General features: G+C 48.8%; 6 protein-coding genes across 6 annotated transcripts; 3 read left to right on the top strand and 3 right to left on the bottom strand.

Annotated features, from left to right (window-relative positions):
- Window positions 1–1355: 1355 nt before the first annotated feature.
- Window positions 1356–3262, top strand: N7506_001483 (uncharacterized protein; the record flags this gene model as incomplete). Its single annotated transcript, XM_056950779.1, has 7 exons — window positions 1356–1554; window positions 1621–2604; window positions 2654–2719; window positions 2767–2829; window positions 2882–2982; window positions 3042–3086; window positions 3137–3262. 7 exons carry the CDS (start codon window positions 1356–1358, stop codon window positions 3260–3262), a joined length of 1584 nt encoding a protein of 527 aa, XP_056816694.1.
- A 1456-nt stretch (window positions 3263–4718) lies between these two features.
- Window positions 4719–6095, bottom strand: N7506_001482 (kinesin family protein; the record flags this gene model as incomplete). Its single annotated transcript, XM_056950778.1, has 1 exon — window positions 4719–6095. The coding sequence occupies one exon, from the start codon at window positions 6093–6095 to the stop codon at window positions 4719–4721; it is 1377 nt and encodes a 458-aa protein (XP_056816693.1).
- Window positions 6096–6738: 643 nt separating this feature from the next.
- Window positions 6739–8712, top strand: N7506_001481 (Zn(II)2Cys6 transcription factor domain-containing protein; the record flags this gene model as incomplete). The annotated part of the gene is made up of 2 exons (XM_056950777.1): window positions 6739–6782; window positions 6840–8712. 2 exons carry the CDS (start codon window positions 6739–6741, stop codon window positions 8710–8712), a joined length of 1917 nt encoding a protein of 638 aa, XP_056816692.1.
- Window positions 8713–10820: 2108 nt separating this feature from the next.
- N7506_001480 (uncharacterized protein) lies at window positions 10821–12203 on the bottom strand (the record flags this gene model as incomplete). Its single annotated transcript, XM_056950776.1, has 1 exon — window positions 10821–12203. The coding sequence occupies one exon, from the start codon at window positions 12201–12203 to the stop codon at window positions 10821–10823; it is 1383 nt and encodes a 460-aa protein (XP_056816691.1).
- A 1143-nt stretch (window positions 12204–13346) lies between these two features.
- On the bottom strand, window positions 13347–15239 carry N7506_001479 (putative MFS transporter; the record flags this gene model as incomplete). Its single annotated transcript, XM_056950775.1, has 9 exons — window positions 13347–13599; window positions 13657–13870; window positions 13921–14025; window positions 14094–14129; window positions 14181–14476; window positions 14531–14555; window positions 14602–14771; window positions 14827–14976; window positions 15052–15239. The coding sequence occupies 9 exons, from the start codon at window positions 15237–15239 to the stop codon at window positions 13347–13349; spliced, it is 1437 nt and encodes a 478-aa protein (XP_056816690.1).
- A 717-nt stretch (window positions 15240–15956) lies between these two features.
- N7506_001478 (putative O-methyltransferase) lies at window positions 15957–17373 on the top strand (the record flags this gene model as incomplete). Its single annotated transcript, XM_056950774.1, has 4 exons — window positions 15957–16052; window positions 16102–16249; window positions 16344–16358; window positions 16427–17373. 4 exons carry the CDS (start codon window positions 15957–15959, stop codon window positions 17371–17373), a joined length of 1206 nt encoding a protein of 401 aa, XP_056816689.1.
- Window positions 17374–18124: the final 751 nt, after the last annotated feature.

Genomic DNA, 18124 nt, shown 5'->3' with positions numbered 1-18124 from the left:
CTCTCAGGATGGAATTGGACCACATAGTCCCCGCATGGACTGTCACCAGGGGTTGTTGACATGAGGAGGCTGAGACTTTGAGGGGGCGGGGGCGGGGGCGGAGTTTAATTTCCGCCACAATGGGAGCTAGATGCATCCCACAGCTTCAGATTTATTATCGACGAAAAGGAGCACCGTAGACATGTACGATCTTGTAGAATTGTGAGAGACGAGGAGAAGAAGAAGAGGGAGAGAGAAGCTATCACAATCTACACCCGCGGGAGCCTGACAAACCAGGCAAACATCAAACATATCTCGCGATCGCATAGTTTAGCAATTCAAGCATTCTATACATCTCTGAAAAACAGCATCTATTTCCTATTCTGGTTGCACAGGGGGCCTGCTTAGCTCCCCATGATCCTCGTCGAGCACTGAGCACCCCCGTCGTCTTGTCTGCGATGTCAGACCGCCAGCGCGCTCTTCCCACTTCAGGAGGTAGCCCATATGTTGCTGATAAGGCGGTTTCTTTTTTAGGTCGCATTTAAGCCACACGCTGGTGAGTTGGTAGTTGGGTGGGTGGCCACCAGCGAATCCTCACTATTGTATGTTTTTGCTTTTTTGGTGTTGTTTCCATGAATGTCAATTCAGCAGTAAATTATGTAGTGGAAGTTGAAACTCTACCGAGTACGTAGTAAGGTGTCACTAGTTAATAATCCCAAGGTTGCGGTCGGTTCTTTCATATAGTGTTTTTTCTTCTCTGATGTGGGGACACGCGGTGTTATATCGCACGAGGGTTTCTGGTGAATGTAATCGCCCTTCAATTAAATTGTATGGATTCCAATGATGCTAACAGGCCACTTACCTTCGGCCCCCAAGACCCTGATGTTGGTTTAGAAGTGAAACATCCTCAACTAATTTTAGCCTCGCAAGAACCAACTTCTCTTAGTTAGATCTGATGCGGCTCAATACGAATTGTAAGATTATGATAAGCGATAACAAATGGCTCGTTATCTTCAAAGGGACAGGATCGCTGAACGAACAGACCTAAAATGTGGATCCGGAGACAGCCTGCATAAGAACACGAACGTTGCCGCGTCTTGCCGTCTGCCCCTGCCAAGATTTGAGGTGCTGAGCCCTATTATTGGCTACAAAAGTTTGGATTAGATCTCGCCGAAGGTGGCTTGTCTTGCCCACTAGAGAATTATCCTCAGCGGTTTGAAGACGACGCTCGTTCATGGGAAGGAATACGAGGTTTTCACCCTAACAATATAAATTCCGGGGAGCCGCAAAATGGGGTTTTTTAGGGAAAACAGATCGCTTTTGACTGGGCCTGAAAACCGTATTATCAAGAGGCAGACTTCATTTTCGCACTCACGATGGTGAATATCCGGCGATTCTGGCTCTCTTCCAGCCTGACCCTGGCCCTTCTCGCTCAACAAGGCTTGTCTATGGTTTTTGAAGATACAGACGCTCCTGATGCCGTCAACCCCCTTCTCGCAAGTCGAGATCAATCGAACGAAGATGCTGCTTTTTCGGTTTTTGATCGATTGAGCAAAGACTCCTACTATTGGAGCGGTATGGTTCCCCGTGGATGGAGCATGTTCCTCGAGCGATGACAAGATAACTAACTGTGTTTAACAGGTTCCCAGAATGGCCACAAGACGCTGGCGAACCTCACAGTCGATGTCGGCGAGGACGAAGCAAACATCGTTTCCATGGAAAAGTTCCGACACCTGTTGACATCCGTTAACTGCACCGGTGATGGCATAGTCCTGGAGTTGGAAGACACTCGTGCGTTTGGATACACCCAGCGTGGATGGCAGTGGGTCAATGATGACGATGACCGTAAATTGATCCTTGTGATGGGCAGTAAGCACTGTGGCTGGAACCCTCACAGGTTGCCATTCGTCGTCTCATCAATCACGTTCGACAAGCCATCACTAAAGGCAAAATTGAGCGGCGTGGCATCGGAATGGAAACAAATCTTCCGTAATTACGAGGTCACAGTGGGCAATGTTCCAGAATCATCCACAGCCAGGCGAGGCTGGGACGACTACGACGATGAAACTTCCCTAAGCTTTAACCATAACATACCCCTCAGCAAGTCGATCCCTATTCCCGGCAAGGATGTCTCCGTGGACATTTCATGTGAAGGGTGTGAAACAAAAGGATCGTTCGATTTTGGTGTCCACATCAAGACAAACGCTGGCATCCCCGAGTCCGCCTCATTAACACTCTCGCCTAATGACGTCTCTGCAACCTTCACACCCCGCCTAGGACTGAGTGGGAACATGACCGGTGACATCTCCAACGAGCACGAGCTCATAAAGATCCCTGTCGATGGTATCTCAATTCCAGGGGGTGTTCTTGACCTTGGCCCGGAAATTGTCTTTAGTTTTGGATATCAAATTGGTCCTATCAAAGGTTCCGCGGGCATATCAGCCGGAGTGACTATCAGTCTAGAGAACTCTGCAGAGCTCGAAATTGATTTTCTGTCTCCAGACGTATCCGCTGGCGGGTGGACTCCTCAAGTTGACACCAAGCCGGTGACGATCGATGCTAAGATCGAGGCTGGGGCTGAGGTTTACGCCAAAGCTGAAATTCAATTTGCGGCATCAGTCTTTGGTATGTATGACCGTCTTAGCATGTATTGAATGTACTAACATCATCTTAGACCTGGGTTATGAAGCCGGTGTCAACCTGAGGCCCTATCTCGGAGCCAATGTAGCAGTGTCTACTGGTAAGTCAGTTTCTCAAATTGGAAAAAAATGTACTAATGTTATCTAGACAAGGGTTTGGGAGTCGATGTCAATCTCGGATCCGATATTGGAGCTCATGTCTCGGCTGGTGGTAAGTAAATTCTAAATAATGAGTTTGAGTATTTCCTGACGAAGTCACATAGGCTCCAAAGCTTGCATCACCCCGAAGGCTGGAGTCAGCCTTAACGTGGATATTGCGCAAGCTGATACACCTGACGACCCCATGGTGGAGCACACTATTGCGGTATGTCAATTTAACCTGCCAATGGATCCCTGAAACCGTCATTAACTTCTTCTGTACAGGAACTCAAAGCACCGATGTCACCGTCTTGTGTCAATTTCGGTCCGGTCGGTTCCGTTAGGTTAGGTGGTGACAAAAAACAGTCAACTTCAACCAGAAAGACTTCTACTTCCTCTGCCAAACACACATCGACTCCTTTAACTACATCAAGCACTTCGTCAAAGCCTACCACCACCACATCTTCCACATCTTCCACATCGAGATCGGAGTCGTCGTCTTCTAGCTCGACCCCATCTCCTACCTCGACCTCGTCTCATCACCGCAGACATAGCCACCGACGAAATCTCGAGATGCGAGGACACTGAATACAATACACCTCGCACAGTGACTACTGCCTCAAGTGCATTACGTAAATGAACTTGAGGCACGTTGCATTCAAAGAGAAGCACACACTGACTAAACTTTGATTCTTTTTTCTCACATCTACTGTTCCCTGAACAGCTTCTATCCCGTTACTTTTCTCTTTTCTCTTCCATTCATTCTTTCTACTCTTTCTATTCCATCCATGTATACATACTCAATTTACAAATATTAGTATTTATTTCTCAATCCGGGTTGTAAGTCCCGCTATAAGTCCTATTCGCAAAATTATCATTGCCCATAGATGCTTTCAAACCTTCATCATTCCTAGAAATAATTAATCGACATGGGCCGCCAAAACGTCATATAAGAAAATTTGGAGTCCCCAAGTAACCAACCTGCTCGCGAATAGACCCAGAACGAGCGTCAATAGTGGAATAACCAAATGGTATAGGTGCTTCTGTAATTCTTAGTCCAGTTCACTCAGCTGCTTTTCCTTCCTCCAGACCACAACTAGTTTTTAAAGCGGTGATAGCCCACGGGTGTGGTTCCAAGGTTTACTCGGTAGTCTTAGTTCGCGCCGTCACCCAAATTGGTCGTTCACACAGCCTTGGAGCACACTCGTCTCGGCTGGTTCTCTTTCACAACCTTGGAAAGACTTTATCTCTTGTGTATAGCTGATCCCAAAAAAAAAAAAAAAAAAAACTAAAAACATACAACAGTGAGGATTCGCTGGTGGTCACCCACCCAACTACTAACTCACCGGCGTGTGGCTTAAGTACGGCTGAGCGGACGGGAAGCCCTGTTTTCCACACCCTGTGGTCGTATGTGGTGAGATAAGGGATTGTCTAGAATATGTAGAGAACAGTTTCAAGTTGAACCTAGAGATGTGTAGTTACCTGCATCTGTGGATTGTACCGCAAAAGTTCCCGTCCGGTCAGGCGATAGCCCCACATTTTTACATGTCCACGGTATAACCTCCAATGGATATATCTACACTATCGCGTCTCGTCCAGAGAAGCTATTACCTTCAAACTCAGAAATTGTTCCAAGTCCTATCTTTAAGCCTACAGATCAGATTTGGAGCTTGAACCTTGATTTCCTGACCAAAAATTCCCCGGCTGCATCAATTCCAGGGAAATATCCACTATCTATAGTCTAATAGGTGTCGTCCACAATTTTCAATGGTCGATGCTCCTTAGGATCATTGATAACAAGATTACCCAGCTTGTTGAAACACAAACGGGCAAAAGGGATGTTTGTTTGAAGAAGGACCTCGGGAAGAGATGCACAATGTACTCAATTGACCACAAGCAAACCACCCGCTTCTGGAAAGCTCCAATTTCATCCGTTCTCCCTAAACATGTGTCCAGATCGGGTCATCCCCCACGTGTATTTGCTAGTCCAATCAGGTCTGCATATTTCAGTGTGTTCATTGTGGCGGCATATTGATCTGCTTCTGGTGAAACAGTAACAATAATCGACGATTGAGAATCAGCAGATGCTTCAAAATGATGACGCAGGACCATGGTCAATGGCGAGGACCTATATGGAATGCGCGATTGAGAAGTATTTGATCTAGCTCGGATCACTTCTTTCAATGCAAGAAGGTCTGTGTTGATCTGCCGTCCCTGTTGTTTCTCCTGCGGTGTCTGTTTGAGCATAGACCCACTTGTAGTTGGACCAGAAAGGAATTCGGCACCGGCCAAATCCACGAAGACAAGCCTTCCGCCAACACATTGGTGTAATTGAGCGATGGAAGCAAAGACTTCAGTTTCGTATTCTTCCGCCTCTTTCACGCGGGTTTCAAACTCGGCCTTTTTGGTCTCCGCGTCGTGGACCCGTTGCTGCCGGGTCACATCGTAATCGGGATTTGGCACATATTTCCCATCTTCGGTCTGAACTACTGCAAGGAGTTGCTCCTCGATATACACGTCTGTGGCGTATTTGCCGACGGGGACGAGCTCAGATTGTCGCTCAACCACACTATCACGGGCGCGAAGAAGATCCGATGTGATGATTTCCATTTCGATAATCGCATGCGTACGTGAGCTTTGGTCGTGTATAGTCGATGTTGCAGTTTCACGTTGTTTCAGGGCTTCCCGAAGTTGTCTTTGTACTTCTTCGAAGCTCCAACATGCTCTGGTTGTGATTGGTCGAACTCTCACTTTGCCATCCTCGAGTATTTCTGTTTCGCCTCGGATGTGCACCCGCCGGTCAGCGCCCTCGCGGACGAAGCATTCGTTTTGATTGTTGAGTAGATCAAACGCGCTGTTCTTGCGCATTTCGTACACTCGGAGACCAATGCCGAATTTGGAGGCCACCGTAATCTCCCCGTTGATTTCACCGAGCGCAGTAGCCAGGCGATGAGCTGCTGCTAGGCAAAGGCCGAATTCGTCGCTGTTTTCGAAGTCGTAGCCAATCATGGTATGAGTTTTTCCGCTGCCTGAATGTCCATATGCGAAAAAGTTGCAGCACTTCCCTTGTAGCACATCGGAGATGATTGGTGCCACTAAGCGATTGTATGCAATGTTGTTTTTCTCGTCAGGTTCAATAACCCCGTCGAATGAGAGGCCACTTTTCCAGGATCGCTCACGGCTCGAAAGCACTTTGTCTCGGGCGGAGGCGGCGATCGAGATCGAGATCTCATGCCGTTGACGAGTGTGATCCCCGTCGGATGTGCGTGTGATTTCGCCATTGTGAGACTCAGCAGACTTGAGAGGCCGCCACCTCGCCCATACCTTGAAGTTAGTCATTTCCAGCTCGTTTGCGAAGATTTGGAAAAGAAAAAGGGGGGGGATAAGCTTAATAGTAAATCACATCTTGAGCATCGTAAAAGTTGAGCCCAAATTGGGGAAGCGAAATCCGCATAATGCACAGGCAGCTGCCCTGATTGGACAGTTCACGGGCTTATGGGGCGGGCAGATTTGTGGGGAATTGTGGGGCCTTCGTAAACACCCAAAAGCGGTATAGCGTGACACAGCTGCCGAGGTTGTAGGTTACAACCATATACTTCAAGCCTGGGCACGAAATTTGCAGCGCAGATCCCATGAGCTATGTGTCGCTCATGGGCCTGCAAAGCGTGTTTTGTGGTGTGGTTCTAGGACAAAGCCCTATTCTGCGCTCAATATGGTAAATATCGAGGACGAGACACGCTGGCGACATTTCGATCGGCACCTGCTACGCCATTTACCATTTTCACCGTCATGATCCCACCAAGATGGCCTCGCAGAAGTGCTCAGGCAAGGTTCGGCATAGGCAGATTTGCCCATCTCTTCGCTGGCCGGCCCAGTCGATGAATGTCCCACATTCCCCAAGGCCGAATAAACGATAATCCGCTCCGGGTCAAACCGATTTCCTCTCAACGGTGTCCTTTGAACATCAGCAAGCCATGAAGGAATGGCAGATTCGGAAAACACATTGGCAGAAAATCCTCGAAATGTGTAAGCATCCTCTGGTCAACATAATGGCGCAACAAGGCCATGTCTGATGGTCTTCAGGACACAACCTCAACCGAAAAGTGCTTCTCAAATTCAGACGAAACATCACGGGAAGCCAAAGTCGACCCGAAAGAGTCTGTTAAAAGTACGCACAGGATGCATCACTTGCAAGAAGCGCCACGTCAAATGCGATGAGACAAGGCCACACTGCAATAATTGTCTTCGAAGCCGCGGACATTGCGCGGGTTATGACATCAATTCGAAGAAACACTCTGGTCCGACTCAAATATGCTGGGACTCCAAGCAAAATGGTCAACTATCTGCCCCAAAGTCCAGCCTGCAGCTAGTCGTGCGTGCGTGCGACTTTGATGATCCCATGGCTATGCTGTATTTTGAAGAGTTCTTGGGCTTGGTGCGAGGCCCTTGGATCTCAGCAGTGTCAAACGCTGGATTATGGCAGGGAACTTTACCGCAACTTGCTCGCAGCAATGATCCCCTCCGATGTATTGCAATTGGAATCGGCGCACTAAGTGTTAACCACCGTGAGGCTCGTGCTTCAAATCCTTGCAAGGGTCTGATGGTTCCTCGCTCAAAATTCGACGGCGATACGCATTATCAAAGTGCCGTGCGATATTATTGTCGCTCTCTCAAACTTCTCAGTGAGGTCAATGCCATTCAAGATGTCATCTCTAGTTCAGTGCTACTACTGTTCTTCGAAGTCCTCCGTGGGAACAAGAAAACTGCGCTGAACCACCTCAATCACGGCCTAACACTAATTCTCGCCCTGTTGACGGATGAAACACACACCTATCTACATTTTGTGGCGCCAAACCCGAAGCCTTTCCTTCTATCAGTTACCAGCATACTGGCACTTTTGGCACCGCAGGCTCGCTTCGTTCTCCCTGGCTCTGTTGGTCAAGATCGGCCGCTTCCTAATTTTATCAGAGGTCTCGAGAGCAACGGCCTGACTATGGAGTCTTTCATAACTCTATTGGACCGGCTGTCACGGAGCACTTCAAACCACGTCTGTCCATCTACGTTTACCACCCTCGAAGAATATGAAGAGTATTGGTGGGATGTTCGGACTAGAAACTCGGCAGTGGGCCCAATGGCGGTCAAAATCATCAAGAACTCTGGTATTATGGGCTCTACAGAAGGGAACGCCATTGATGCATTTTACAAGAATCTTCTCGGTAACCCCGAGATCCAAATGTTCTGTGAAAATTCCAGGAAGGCTATGCATACATTGAGCGATGTCTCGCTTCCGCTTTTCAACGAGATCTTGACGTCCGACCCTCAGTCTGCGACCTACCTCAAAGCTATTCATCTACGATTGCAGTTTCTCCAGGTTTATGCCTTTGAAAATCCACCACAATATTTCAACGCGGATACTTTAGCCTTGCAAACCCCCTTGTTTCGCGAATATTTGTCTTTAGCAAGGATTGCATTGGGTATTGCCAAGCGAGAAGTCCCGAATATTTCCCATCACATCTCTCTAGAATGTGGGATCGCGTGGCATCTACTGCTCATCGCTTTCTTCTGCCGCGACCCCTTGACTCGCGATGAAGCTGTACAGATGTTAAAAGACTATCCGTGCCAAGACGGACTGTGGAATGTACGAGCTCTCTATATACTGGCTCTGAAAACTCAACACGTGGAACGTTTGAATGCGGTCGAAGGCACCTCAAAAGAGCAGTGGCAGAGATTATGGCGACGCGAGTACGTTTTCGAAGATGGTGGTAATGGAATCGTCTTTCGCTATCAAGAGAAATCCGACGTTACGGGATTTTGGCAAATGGTGGAGGAAGTCACCCAGGTTCAAGGGGAAATAAATACCATGATTTGGACCAGACGGCCTCTCACAGGCTTTGGGGCTTTGACCATGGGTGATCTGGTCACCCATCAATCTACTTCTGAAGCCAATATAACATGAAAATTGTGACTGAAAGGGTGAATCTTTAGTGATCACCGGATACGTCCAGTTCGCCGCAGTACATAGCTCTTGGGTCTTCGAAACGATGGTTTCTAGGCCTTCTAGCATGTTTCTAAGGTGTTCGAGGCATGGGCTTTATGCTTGATATTGTATGATCGGTGACATAAGCTCGATGCCCTCCCGAGGTCTAGGTAATATTGGCTAGTATTCTGGAATTAAATATGGACATTGAGACATACATTGCCCATTGCCCTTCATGGTTGTTGTATCACCAATCAAAGTCCACTCAGTGAAGTTGTTCGCACCGCTGTATGTGCTGTTAAGGTCTTGTGGATGCGAGGGTAATTCGGGCGTGCAATAGTGAACTATCAAATAAGATAGTCCATGAAAGGATTGGTGTTATCAAACGCAGATGGGCTTCTGAAACGAGATTGACAGGCACACAACCTTGGAACCTTTGCCGGATAACCGGCGTACCCCGTCCGATACCTCAATCCACCAGCTGGTAGAAGCACATTTCTTGGAACTGCCAAGTCATCTTTTTGTAGCACTCATCGAACAAGGTGGAAGTTTGATAGCCCGAGGTTCCCTCGTCTTATTTGGCTTATTGTATTCAAAAGTGCGGAATCCTCCATGGGTCGAGAAAAGTACACATCCTTGTGCAGCTCAAATTGCGTCCGTCCAAGGCCAATCGTAAGGTCTGATCAGGGAGATGCGATATTTTCGATGGACCAGATGAGGGGAGGGGAGGAGTATCAGTAATGGGGCTGTTTCTCTCCACATTGTATCAAAGCTGGGTTCTGTGTGTGTTTGAGAATATCCCCAATCCCTCATTCTCTGTTCACCAAGTCTTTCTTTACTCGACCAATCATGATAATTCGAATCTAGTTGAAAGGACAGTTGAAAGGACAGTTGAAAAACAGTTGAAAAGACAGTTGAAAAGAGGACCCGAAGTGGATGATAGCTCTGTTACTTACTAATTGAAACATGAGATTGAGCGGCATTCGCAAATTAGGGAAATATCGGAACAAGTTCACCCATATCGTAGACAGATGCCCTCTCTCGTCGTCATGATAAAACTTGCCGAGAGCAAACGGTATAATGTGGGCTGCCTCAAGCGGCGCACGGCAAAGGTCTGTCAGAGATCCCGAACCCTGACCGCCGTCGCCCACGGAAAAGACAGGACTGGAGCGATGTACCACTAAGGAATAAGACTAATAAAAGCACTAGAGCTCAAAGATAAGAATAATGGGATCCTCCGAACTTGGATGAAAGCACATTGTCACCGACTAAGTGGATCGCCGAGCGACCTTCTTTCGCTTCTGACCAGGGGCAACGTTCTTCTCGGTGGTAGATGTAGTGGCGGAGGAGCGAACACTGGTTGGGGATTGCGGGAGGACATTGGTCGTAATATGCCTGTTACACTAGAAGCGCAAGGGAGGCAAAGATTCCAGTGTAGCAATGCCTGTGTCGATGTTCTCTGCGAGTTGGCGGAGGGCTTCATCGTCACCACAGCCAGGCACATCATTCATGAATTGAATCAATCCATCCCAAGGGAGGTGACTCAATGTTGCTCTCAAGAGTTTCAGCCCGCTAGAAACTTATAGAAAGACCAATCGAGTCCTTGGATATAGTGATCTTAAGCTGAGAGTGAGAGAAGGATGAGAAGTGAGAGGAGAATAAGAGGAAGAGGAAGAGGGAGCGGTCTGGTTTCTTACTTCTCATCTTAAAAGATGTGTCCTTGGTTTTCTTTCGCTCATTGATGCGTGCTCTTCTTCAACTGGCCCTATTGCTCGAGGGGCAGATGCTCTGTTTTGTGGTCTTAAAGCTAGGCTTCAATTGTATAGTTATGAGACAAAATCGCTGGAAAATACAAGTAAATGCAAAATGCAATAAGTGACAGTGAAGTGAAAATGAGATGATGTGAAAGTCCAGAAGTGTAGTGTTTTTTGTCTGCCCAGCAGACGCCAAGCGCCCTTGAAAAACGCCTCGCCAATGGCTCTCCTTGAGAGATAAGAATCCGTTCTGAAACGTGCGAACAGATGGTTAGTGTGGACAGAAAAGAGTGTGTATATGTACAATGAAATAAGAAGGCTGATGAGCGAAAATCAATCAAAGATGTATTCCACTTCCTCGCATGAGGATTGGAAAGCCTTCAGAAGTTTGGAGACCCGCGATCTGATCCAGCCAGACGACGTCCCGTTCTTGGCAAAACCAGCAAATGTGGTAGAAGCATGCTTGCAAATGCCCTCTTTCTCATCGAAGGAATATTGCAAACACTCCTCGTTCCTTGCGCAGACTTCCGCACAAGTCTCGACGCTTGGTATCGTACCGGCCGCGAAATCGATTCGGGCTCCAGACATGTTATCCCAGTCATCCAGGGCGGTTACGGTGTCATTGTAAACGAGTTTCTGGTAAACATCCGCATGCAGGAGGAGGGCATTCTTGCCACTGGCGAAGAATTGACGATCAAACTTCCACATAGTGTTGATGTCTTCCGGCTCCATGTGATGATAGGAGATGACGGGGTAGCACCACGGTTGGCGCCCGTAACCTTCGGAGAAATGATCGATCTCCCAAGGCCGAGATGTCATCATCATGGGCCATGCCCATGTCAGACCGACACGCACATCCTGTAGGGCGCGGGCAAGAGCGCAGTCTCCCGCCCACTCGGCCGCCGTCATTTCTTCCAACTCCAGCTGGGAACGTCCACGATGCTCACTGAGAAGCTCCATTGTGTATCTTGACAGTACAATGCCTGCACCGCCGTAGCCGAATAGAACGTCCCCGATCTGCATCGGACTGCCGAGGTAGTATTGGCGTTCGTGGTCGAGATGCGAGAGCCAGTTGACCAGGTTGGGCCAGACCATGTATGTGTCTGCTTCCAAGAAGACGTACCACTTGGCGTCTGGCATCAGATCCAACGCTCCATCGATCATAGGGAGGAATTTCCATTTGTCGAGCTTCCAGCCTGGGTTGTTGAGTTTGCCGAGCGGGCCGTTCTCGTTGTCACCCCATTCAGCGTCTGTGAGGCCTTCGCGGCCGACTTCTTGGAGCCGACGGTAGATACCAAATTCGGGTTGGTTTTCCCTGGTTTCGGAGGTGATGTTCTGAAGGACGTCATAGGTTCGAACACCGTCTATCATTTCTTCGTAGTCCGAGAAGATGGCGAAATGTGGGACGCATTTGAAGGTTGTGCGGAGGTGAATGGGCACTTTTTCGAGGGACTCGGTCGCTCCAGTCTTGAGAACAACCATCACATCGTCAAGCTGATGGAGGAGATGACCGCATTCGTCTTCGGTAGGTTCGGTCGTTTTTTTTGGAGGTTCTTGTGCATTCTCTTCGACGACCACGATCGGCTCTTCGGTGTGAGGGACTTCGGTGTTCACGGGTACCGGGTTGGACTCTGGAAGTCGAAAGATATAATAAACTAAGCTAAATGTAAGGAGCGGAATGACGATGAAAAGCCATCGTCGTGGGGAACTGAACATGGTTGCGTTCAAACAGACAGTGAATGTAAACGAGAGGTCATTGAGAAGAAGGAAAGACGAGGAGGGAGGAGAGCAAGCGCTTAATGAAACGCGATGGGAAAAAGGGTCAACGATCGCCCTAGGCAAACCAGTTCGACCCCAGCATGACGGTGGACGATCCCGGCAGAACAGTCGCCAGATTTGGTCGAAGCTCTAAACGGCGCAGTTTCATAGGCCCAGCGACATGTTCACTGGGCATGGATCAACGACCACGCGGCCCATGAGCCAACGAGGCTGTGTGGTTCCTCAGGGCCTGCCCGCTGCCCCACGGGAAGCGTCATCGCTTGCGGGACCCTAAATCATTGGGCAATGATCGACTGGAGGTTAAGGTGGGGAGCGCTCAGGAGGTGAAGATCGATCAGGGGTCGAGTTGGTGAGATGAAGTCAGATGGGAAGACATGGTAGAGATTTGGGGGCCAAATTGAATAAGATCATCCTGTCAGACCAAAAGGTTCGTGTCAGAAACAATTAAGCATCGATGGGGGCGTCCACGAGTGTTTCATCGGTGGACCGGCTGTGTGTGGCCTGGGAACTCAGGCAGAGGTCACCTGACCGTGGCCGATCGACGAGTTGTCAAAAATATCCCGCGTGTTTACACTTCGTGCATGGAGGGTCTTTTCTGCGATCTTCAGTTGATCATTGGCTATCACTTTCCAACTTTCGAGCTATCTATCCACACCAGTCATTGCTTAACATCGTGCCACGTTTGGTGCCGCAACGGCGTCGGACCCCTGTGGCTGAGTTCTGTTGGCAAAGCCTCGGGGTTCTACGGACTATTTCCTACCCGTATGTCTGTGATCCTTTGGTATCTATAACTATCTTCTTTCAATGGCGCAAATCGCCAGCACAGACCTTGGAAATTTGTGGGTGAGACCCAAGTTCTCAAGACTTCCAAGGTTTGTGACTATATTTTGGCAAGGAACCTAGGAATGTGAGATTCAACCATACGACAACTATGTGCAATATACAAATATAAATTATACAAAACCCACCAAGTTCAGAATCAGGTCAATATTCTGCCCAATTGACATCGGGATCCTCTTCGTCCATGGTCAAACCCTGGATGCCATGATATGTCACCAGCACCACCTGCCCAGGTGGTCATCAAGCGTCGCCAGCCACGGATCGTGATCGCCTCTTCTGCTCCCATAATAACACAGGGGTAATAGTCAAAACAGCCGCTGTAACGACAATAGCAGCCTGGATTCCAAACACCAGTCCAAGTCCATTTCGCCCGATCCACGCAGGCTGAAAATATCCAACTGCAAACCCACCGCAGGTACGCCACATGTTCAAAATGGCTGACACGCAAGTCGCCTGCTCCGGATATTTTTCCAAAGCATATGCCGAGATGGCGCTGCATCAAAGAAGAATTAGATAGCCCGAATGACACTCACAAGAAAATGACACTTACACAATGGTCGCCACCATGCCAATGTTCACCATCACCCACCCAACGGCAATCCCAATCCAATGTTTACCGAAGTGCATTGTTAACCCATAGGTAAGCAGACCACATGCCATACTACCAATGGGAAACCACACTCCATGAAGACGGAGCTCGGTTCTCCAGATCGAGTGATGGCGTTTGAAGATCCAGTCGTTGAAGAAGTGTCCAAAAGCCCAACCTGAAATTGTGAGAAACGTCACAAGTGAGGAGCATGAGAGTGAAACATACCACACAGAGCTCCAATCACACCCGCGAATCTCATTGAAGACGCCTCGATGGTGTCAAAGAGGTAGGGTGGGCTATGTAGGAATGAATCGATCGTGGTGGTGATTCCTAAAGTGAAGAGTTCCCGAAGTCAGCAAAAGGTACGGAGTACACAGCCATGAATACCCCCAACTTACCAATTGGCCACGTGAAGGTCACCAATATAGTCATTCCTAACGATGACCCAGTTAGCAAAGCCCTTGCAAACAGTCAAGTCAACTTACCAGTCATCAGCAACGGAAACTTGAACACATGGACCACGATGCTACGACACCAGTAGAGCAACGTCGATCCTTTGGGTAGGCCTGTGTTACCGATCCCGAAGTAGGCCGCAAAGCGTGAACGACGAGCCTTGTTTCCGGGCATATAGTAAGTTTCGTAACCGAATATGATCACCAGTATGGTTGAAAGGCCGTAGATGGCAGTCAAAACTCCGAAGGAAGTGCGCCAGTCGGTTGCAGCACCTATGTACCCTGCAATCGCGGGACCCAGGAACGGTCCTACCAGGAAGGTTGTACCCCTGGGCTCATCAGTCATGGTGCAACTTCTTTAAATGATGCTGGGTAGCTATTACCAGATATTGATCATCCGGGGCCATTCTACTTTCGTTAGAACTCATTGCTTGAAACTCGATGGACAGCATACCTTCGGCACTATACATATCATGAATGATTGGGAGGCCGATCACCTGAGGTACGGTCCCGAAAAGACCCTGCAAAGAGCGAAATGTAGTAAAGGTGGACCAGTCATTAGACAGAGTCGCCCCAAGGACCATGAACATGGTGATCACCTGGGGCCACAACCAGATCGGTAAGCTAATCTCATCAGCATTGTCACTAAGAGCAAAGCAGACAAAAGTAAACAACTCACCGACCATAGGCCTCAATGAGGGGGACGGCAAAAATGCCCCCAAACCCCTGGAGCAAGATCCCATAGTTCATACTCGTCGCCGCATGCGTGACACTCACGCCCCAATCCATGGCCTGCTCAGTGACCAATGTCCCGCCCCAAACCATTGCCCTGTACGGAGTATTGGTAAGATTATGCATGTCTGACTTGGTGGATAAGATTTCAGGATCAACTGGTCACACATACCCGTCAGCCAAAAGCGAGCTGGTCATCAGCGACACAAAAAGTAATGTTTTTCGCGCCGAGCTCCACTCGCGTGGGTTGAGCGCATCTCCTGCCATCTCCGAGTTGATCTCGGAGGATTTGCAGCTGATCGAATGCGATTGCGAGGGGCTGATGGCCATCTCGTACTGAGTGGGTGAAGATTTCTCCATAGCCCTATAGTACCCGAGGGTGAAGTAATAGTAGTAAATCAAGTAAGGGGAGCCGAAGATCTTGTGTGACGGGCACTGAAGGTTTTATGCACGGTTTCAACATTCAGATTCAGACCTGATTCTCGCGTGGCTTTTGTCGCACAGTGGAAGTTTATACGAAAGTACTCCGTGCTCCGTAAGCAGATTGATGCATCTCGCAAGTTGGAATTCGGGTTCCGATCCGTTTCAAACTTTGTAAAGTGAATAGATCACAAACGCCCAAACTAGGATCGTATCGCCCCACTAGTCGATCCCTGTGTAGGGGCCGGGGGGGGCGTTTGGCGTTTGTGGGAGCTCTGGTCTTCTTTCTGACGAGCTTTCAATTTTGCCCTTGATTCTTTCTTGTTGGCTTTTTGCCGAATTTCCGGACAAGTTCCTGTGGCTTTCACACCCCTTGCTTGCATACACCCCACACTGGACCAATCACCACCTCTCATGAGGTCAGTGTCTATTCATACCTCAATTTAGCGCGTCTAGAACTGGGTTTATCTTGATGGTCTGTTCACAAATCGCCACGCTAACCGGGACGCGTCCCGCATGTGGGTTGAAAGAGACCAAGACTTTCTATACTCCGTACTCCGTACTTCGCTCAGTGTGTCCCTTATAACCACTCGACCTCGGATTCGGCTCTTTTATCACAGTTGTGATTTTGAATTTTGACTCCTAGGATACCGGATCATGTCATTCCTAAATCGCCTAGCCAGTCTTCTTGGCCTGTCATCCCCGGCCCCAGTTGTGCCGCCTGGGGCCGCTCTCGCAGCTACAGTCACGGTGGTAAGTGTGACAAACCCGTCGGACAGAATTGAGTCTTATTCAATGACAGCCTGCATCCTTGGGATTTGTCCCGGTCGCGATTCATTTCGATCTCTTCGACATTCTCATTGAACATGGGGGTCCTGCGACCGCCGACGAAGTAACCAAAACCTGCAATGAGCGCATCAGTGCCCGAGAAAAGAATGAGCCAAAGCTCAGTAAGTGCCTCCGCGTGTGGTTGTGTTGGACTGTTTTCTCCGTTTTACTGTGTTTGCTCGCATTGGATCATAGTTGTGGCTAACCCCAGTATAGGTAGCAAGTTAGCCTGTATGCAAAGATCACCATTTACGGAGTGCACACTGTGAGAAGCGAAATACTAATATACCGGAATTCAGCGGACACGCTCTACATAATGTCTGGACTCGGCCTGGTTGAACGCGTGTCCGAAGAAAGGTTTGCAGCAAACGCAGTCACCAACCACATGGTTGCCATGCCCTCAGCGCAGCACGGCGCGCTACACTTGTCAGTCACCAAGTATCGTTTGAACCCCCAAACCTCTTTACTGAACCCAACCAGCACTACGGAAGGCCTGATGGCGGGCGCATTCTTGATGAAAAAGCTCCAAGACACCGGCTTTGCTTACCCCTTCGCCGATGCAGATGGACCCCTCCAATACGCGTATCAATTAATGGGCCAGCCCGAGCTCGCGTCTCAGCACACTTACTCGATCATGGAGACGCAAGGTCGCATGGATAGCTTCAATCAATTCATGGTTGGCAAGTTCCTCAAGTTCGGAACGTTTCCCGAACGCGTGTTGTCAATGGGCTACGACCTCGACGGTGCGCTGGCTGGCTCCGGGTCGACGGCCATGGTTGATATTGGTGGTGGACGCGGCGAGCTTCTTCTCGAAGTGAAGGCTCATTACCCCCATCTCCAAGCAGAAGAATTGATTGTGCAGGAGTTCAATGCTGACATCGAGTCCGTGCCTGGTGTCACTCTCATGGAATGGAATTTCAAGGAGTCGAGTGAACAGCCGGTCCATGGAGCGCGAATCTACTCATTGCAGCATATTTTGCATAACCTGCCAGATTTAGACGCCGTGGCGTTGCTACAGAAAATTTCTCGGGCTATGGCGCCTGGATCAAGGGTGCTGATTATTGAGTATGCTAAGAACCTGACTTACACCTCGCTCCACGCGAGTATGATCGCGTTGTATGGTGGACGTGAGCGGAGTGCGGCTGAGTGGCGGCAAATAGCGAGTTTGACGGGGCTGAAAGTGACTTTTGAGAAGTATGTCAGAGCTGGCGAGTCTTTGGTGGAGATGAGGAAGGAAGATAGGTAAATAATTTCCAATACAATTTTGATTTAATCCGGAAGGTGTACGGAGCAAATGATGTTCGGAACATCCCGTTGAGGGGAAAATCTGGATACATCACTTTGATCCATCATATTCCTCACTCACCCAAGACCTTTCGGTTAGCGTCGCCTAATCAAAGCTTATTATTTTGAGCAGTTCGCGCTAGCGATTGTCGATCTTCCAGGTCAAAGTACCAGATTTTCAGATCTGCACCCCAAACCCACGCGATCTACCGATCTAAGCCCAGATTAAATCCAGATGAAAGCAAAAGCATCATACAGCCCAGTCGCACAATCTGGTCAATCTGGTTACAGCGCATCAGAGTTTGTTTTCCATCTCCACTCTCTCGGATCTCGGGATTTAGTTCTCAACCATGTTTGGCCGTCACATCCCTTGCTGCATAGCGCATGGCTGGCAGCATGGTTATCACTGCTCCACCCACAGGAATGCCTGTGTCAGTTATCCCACATGACTCGGGTCCTGTTGGTCCTTTCGTAAATTTCTGATCAGAAGATTAGTTTTGATTTGTTTTCGAATTGGTGGATGTCAATTCGTATCTAGCAGGGGATCCAACCAAGTGTCTCTATGCCGTTATTGTGCGGATGCTCAATTCATCCGTGTCCTATTTGCCCCTCACTGAAGCTATTATTGCTCCTGATTTGCCTCACATCCCTTGTTTAGCCAAACCCTCTCGGTGTTTGGCATCCCCCGACCCGATAGGAGTGGCTAGTCTCCT

The sequence above is a fragment of the Penicillium brevicompactum genome, assembly GCF_028827555.1.
Source record: "Penicillium brevicompactum strain IBT 35665 chromosome Unknown utg000001l_segment0_segment0, whole genome shotgun sequence".
Classification (NCBI taxonomy): Eukaryota; Fungi; Ascomycota; class Eurotiomycetes; order Eurotiales; family Aspergillaceae; genus Penicillium; species Penicillium brevicompactum.
Note: the sequence above shows the minus strand (reverse complement) of the source record. Positions and strands in the feature narration are given on the sequence as shown.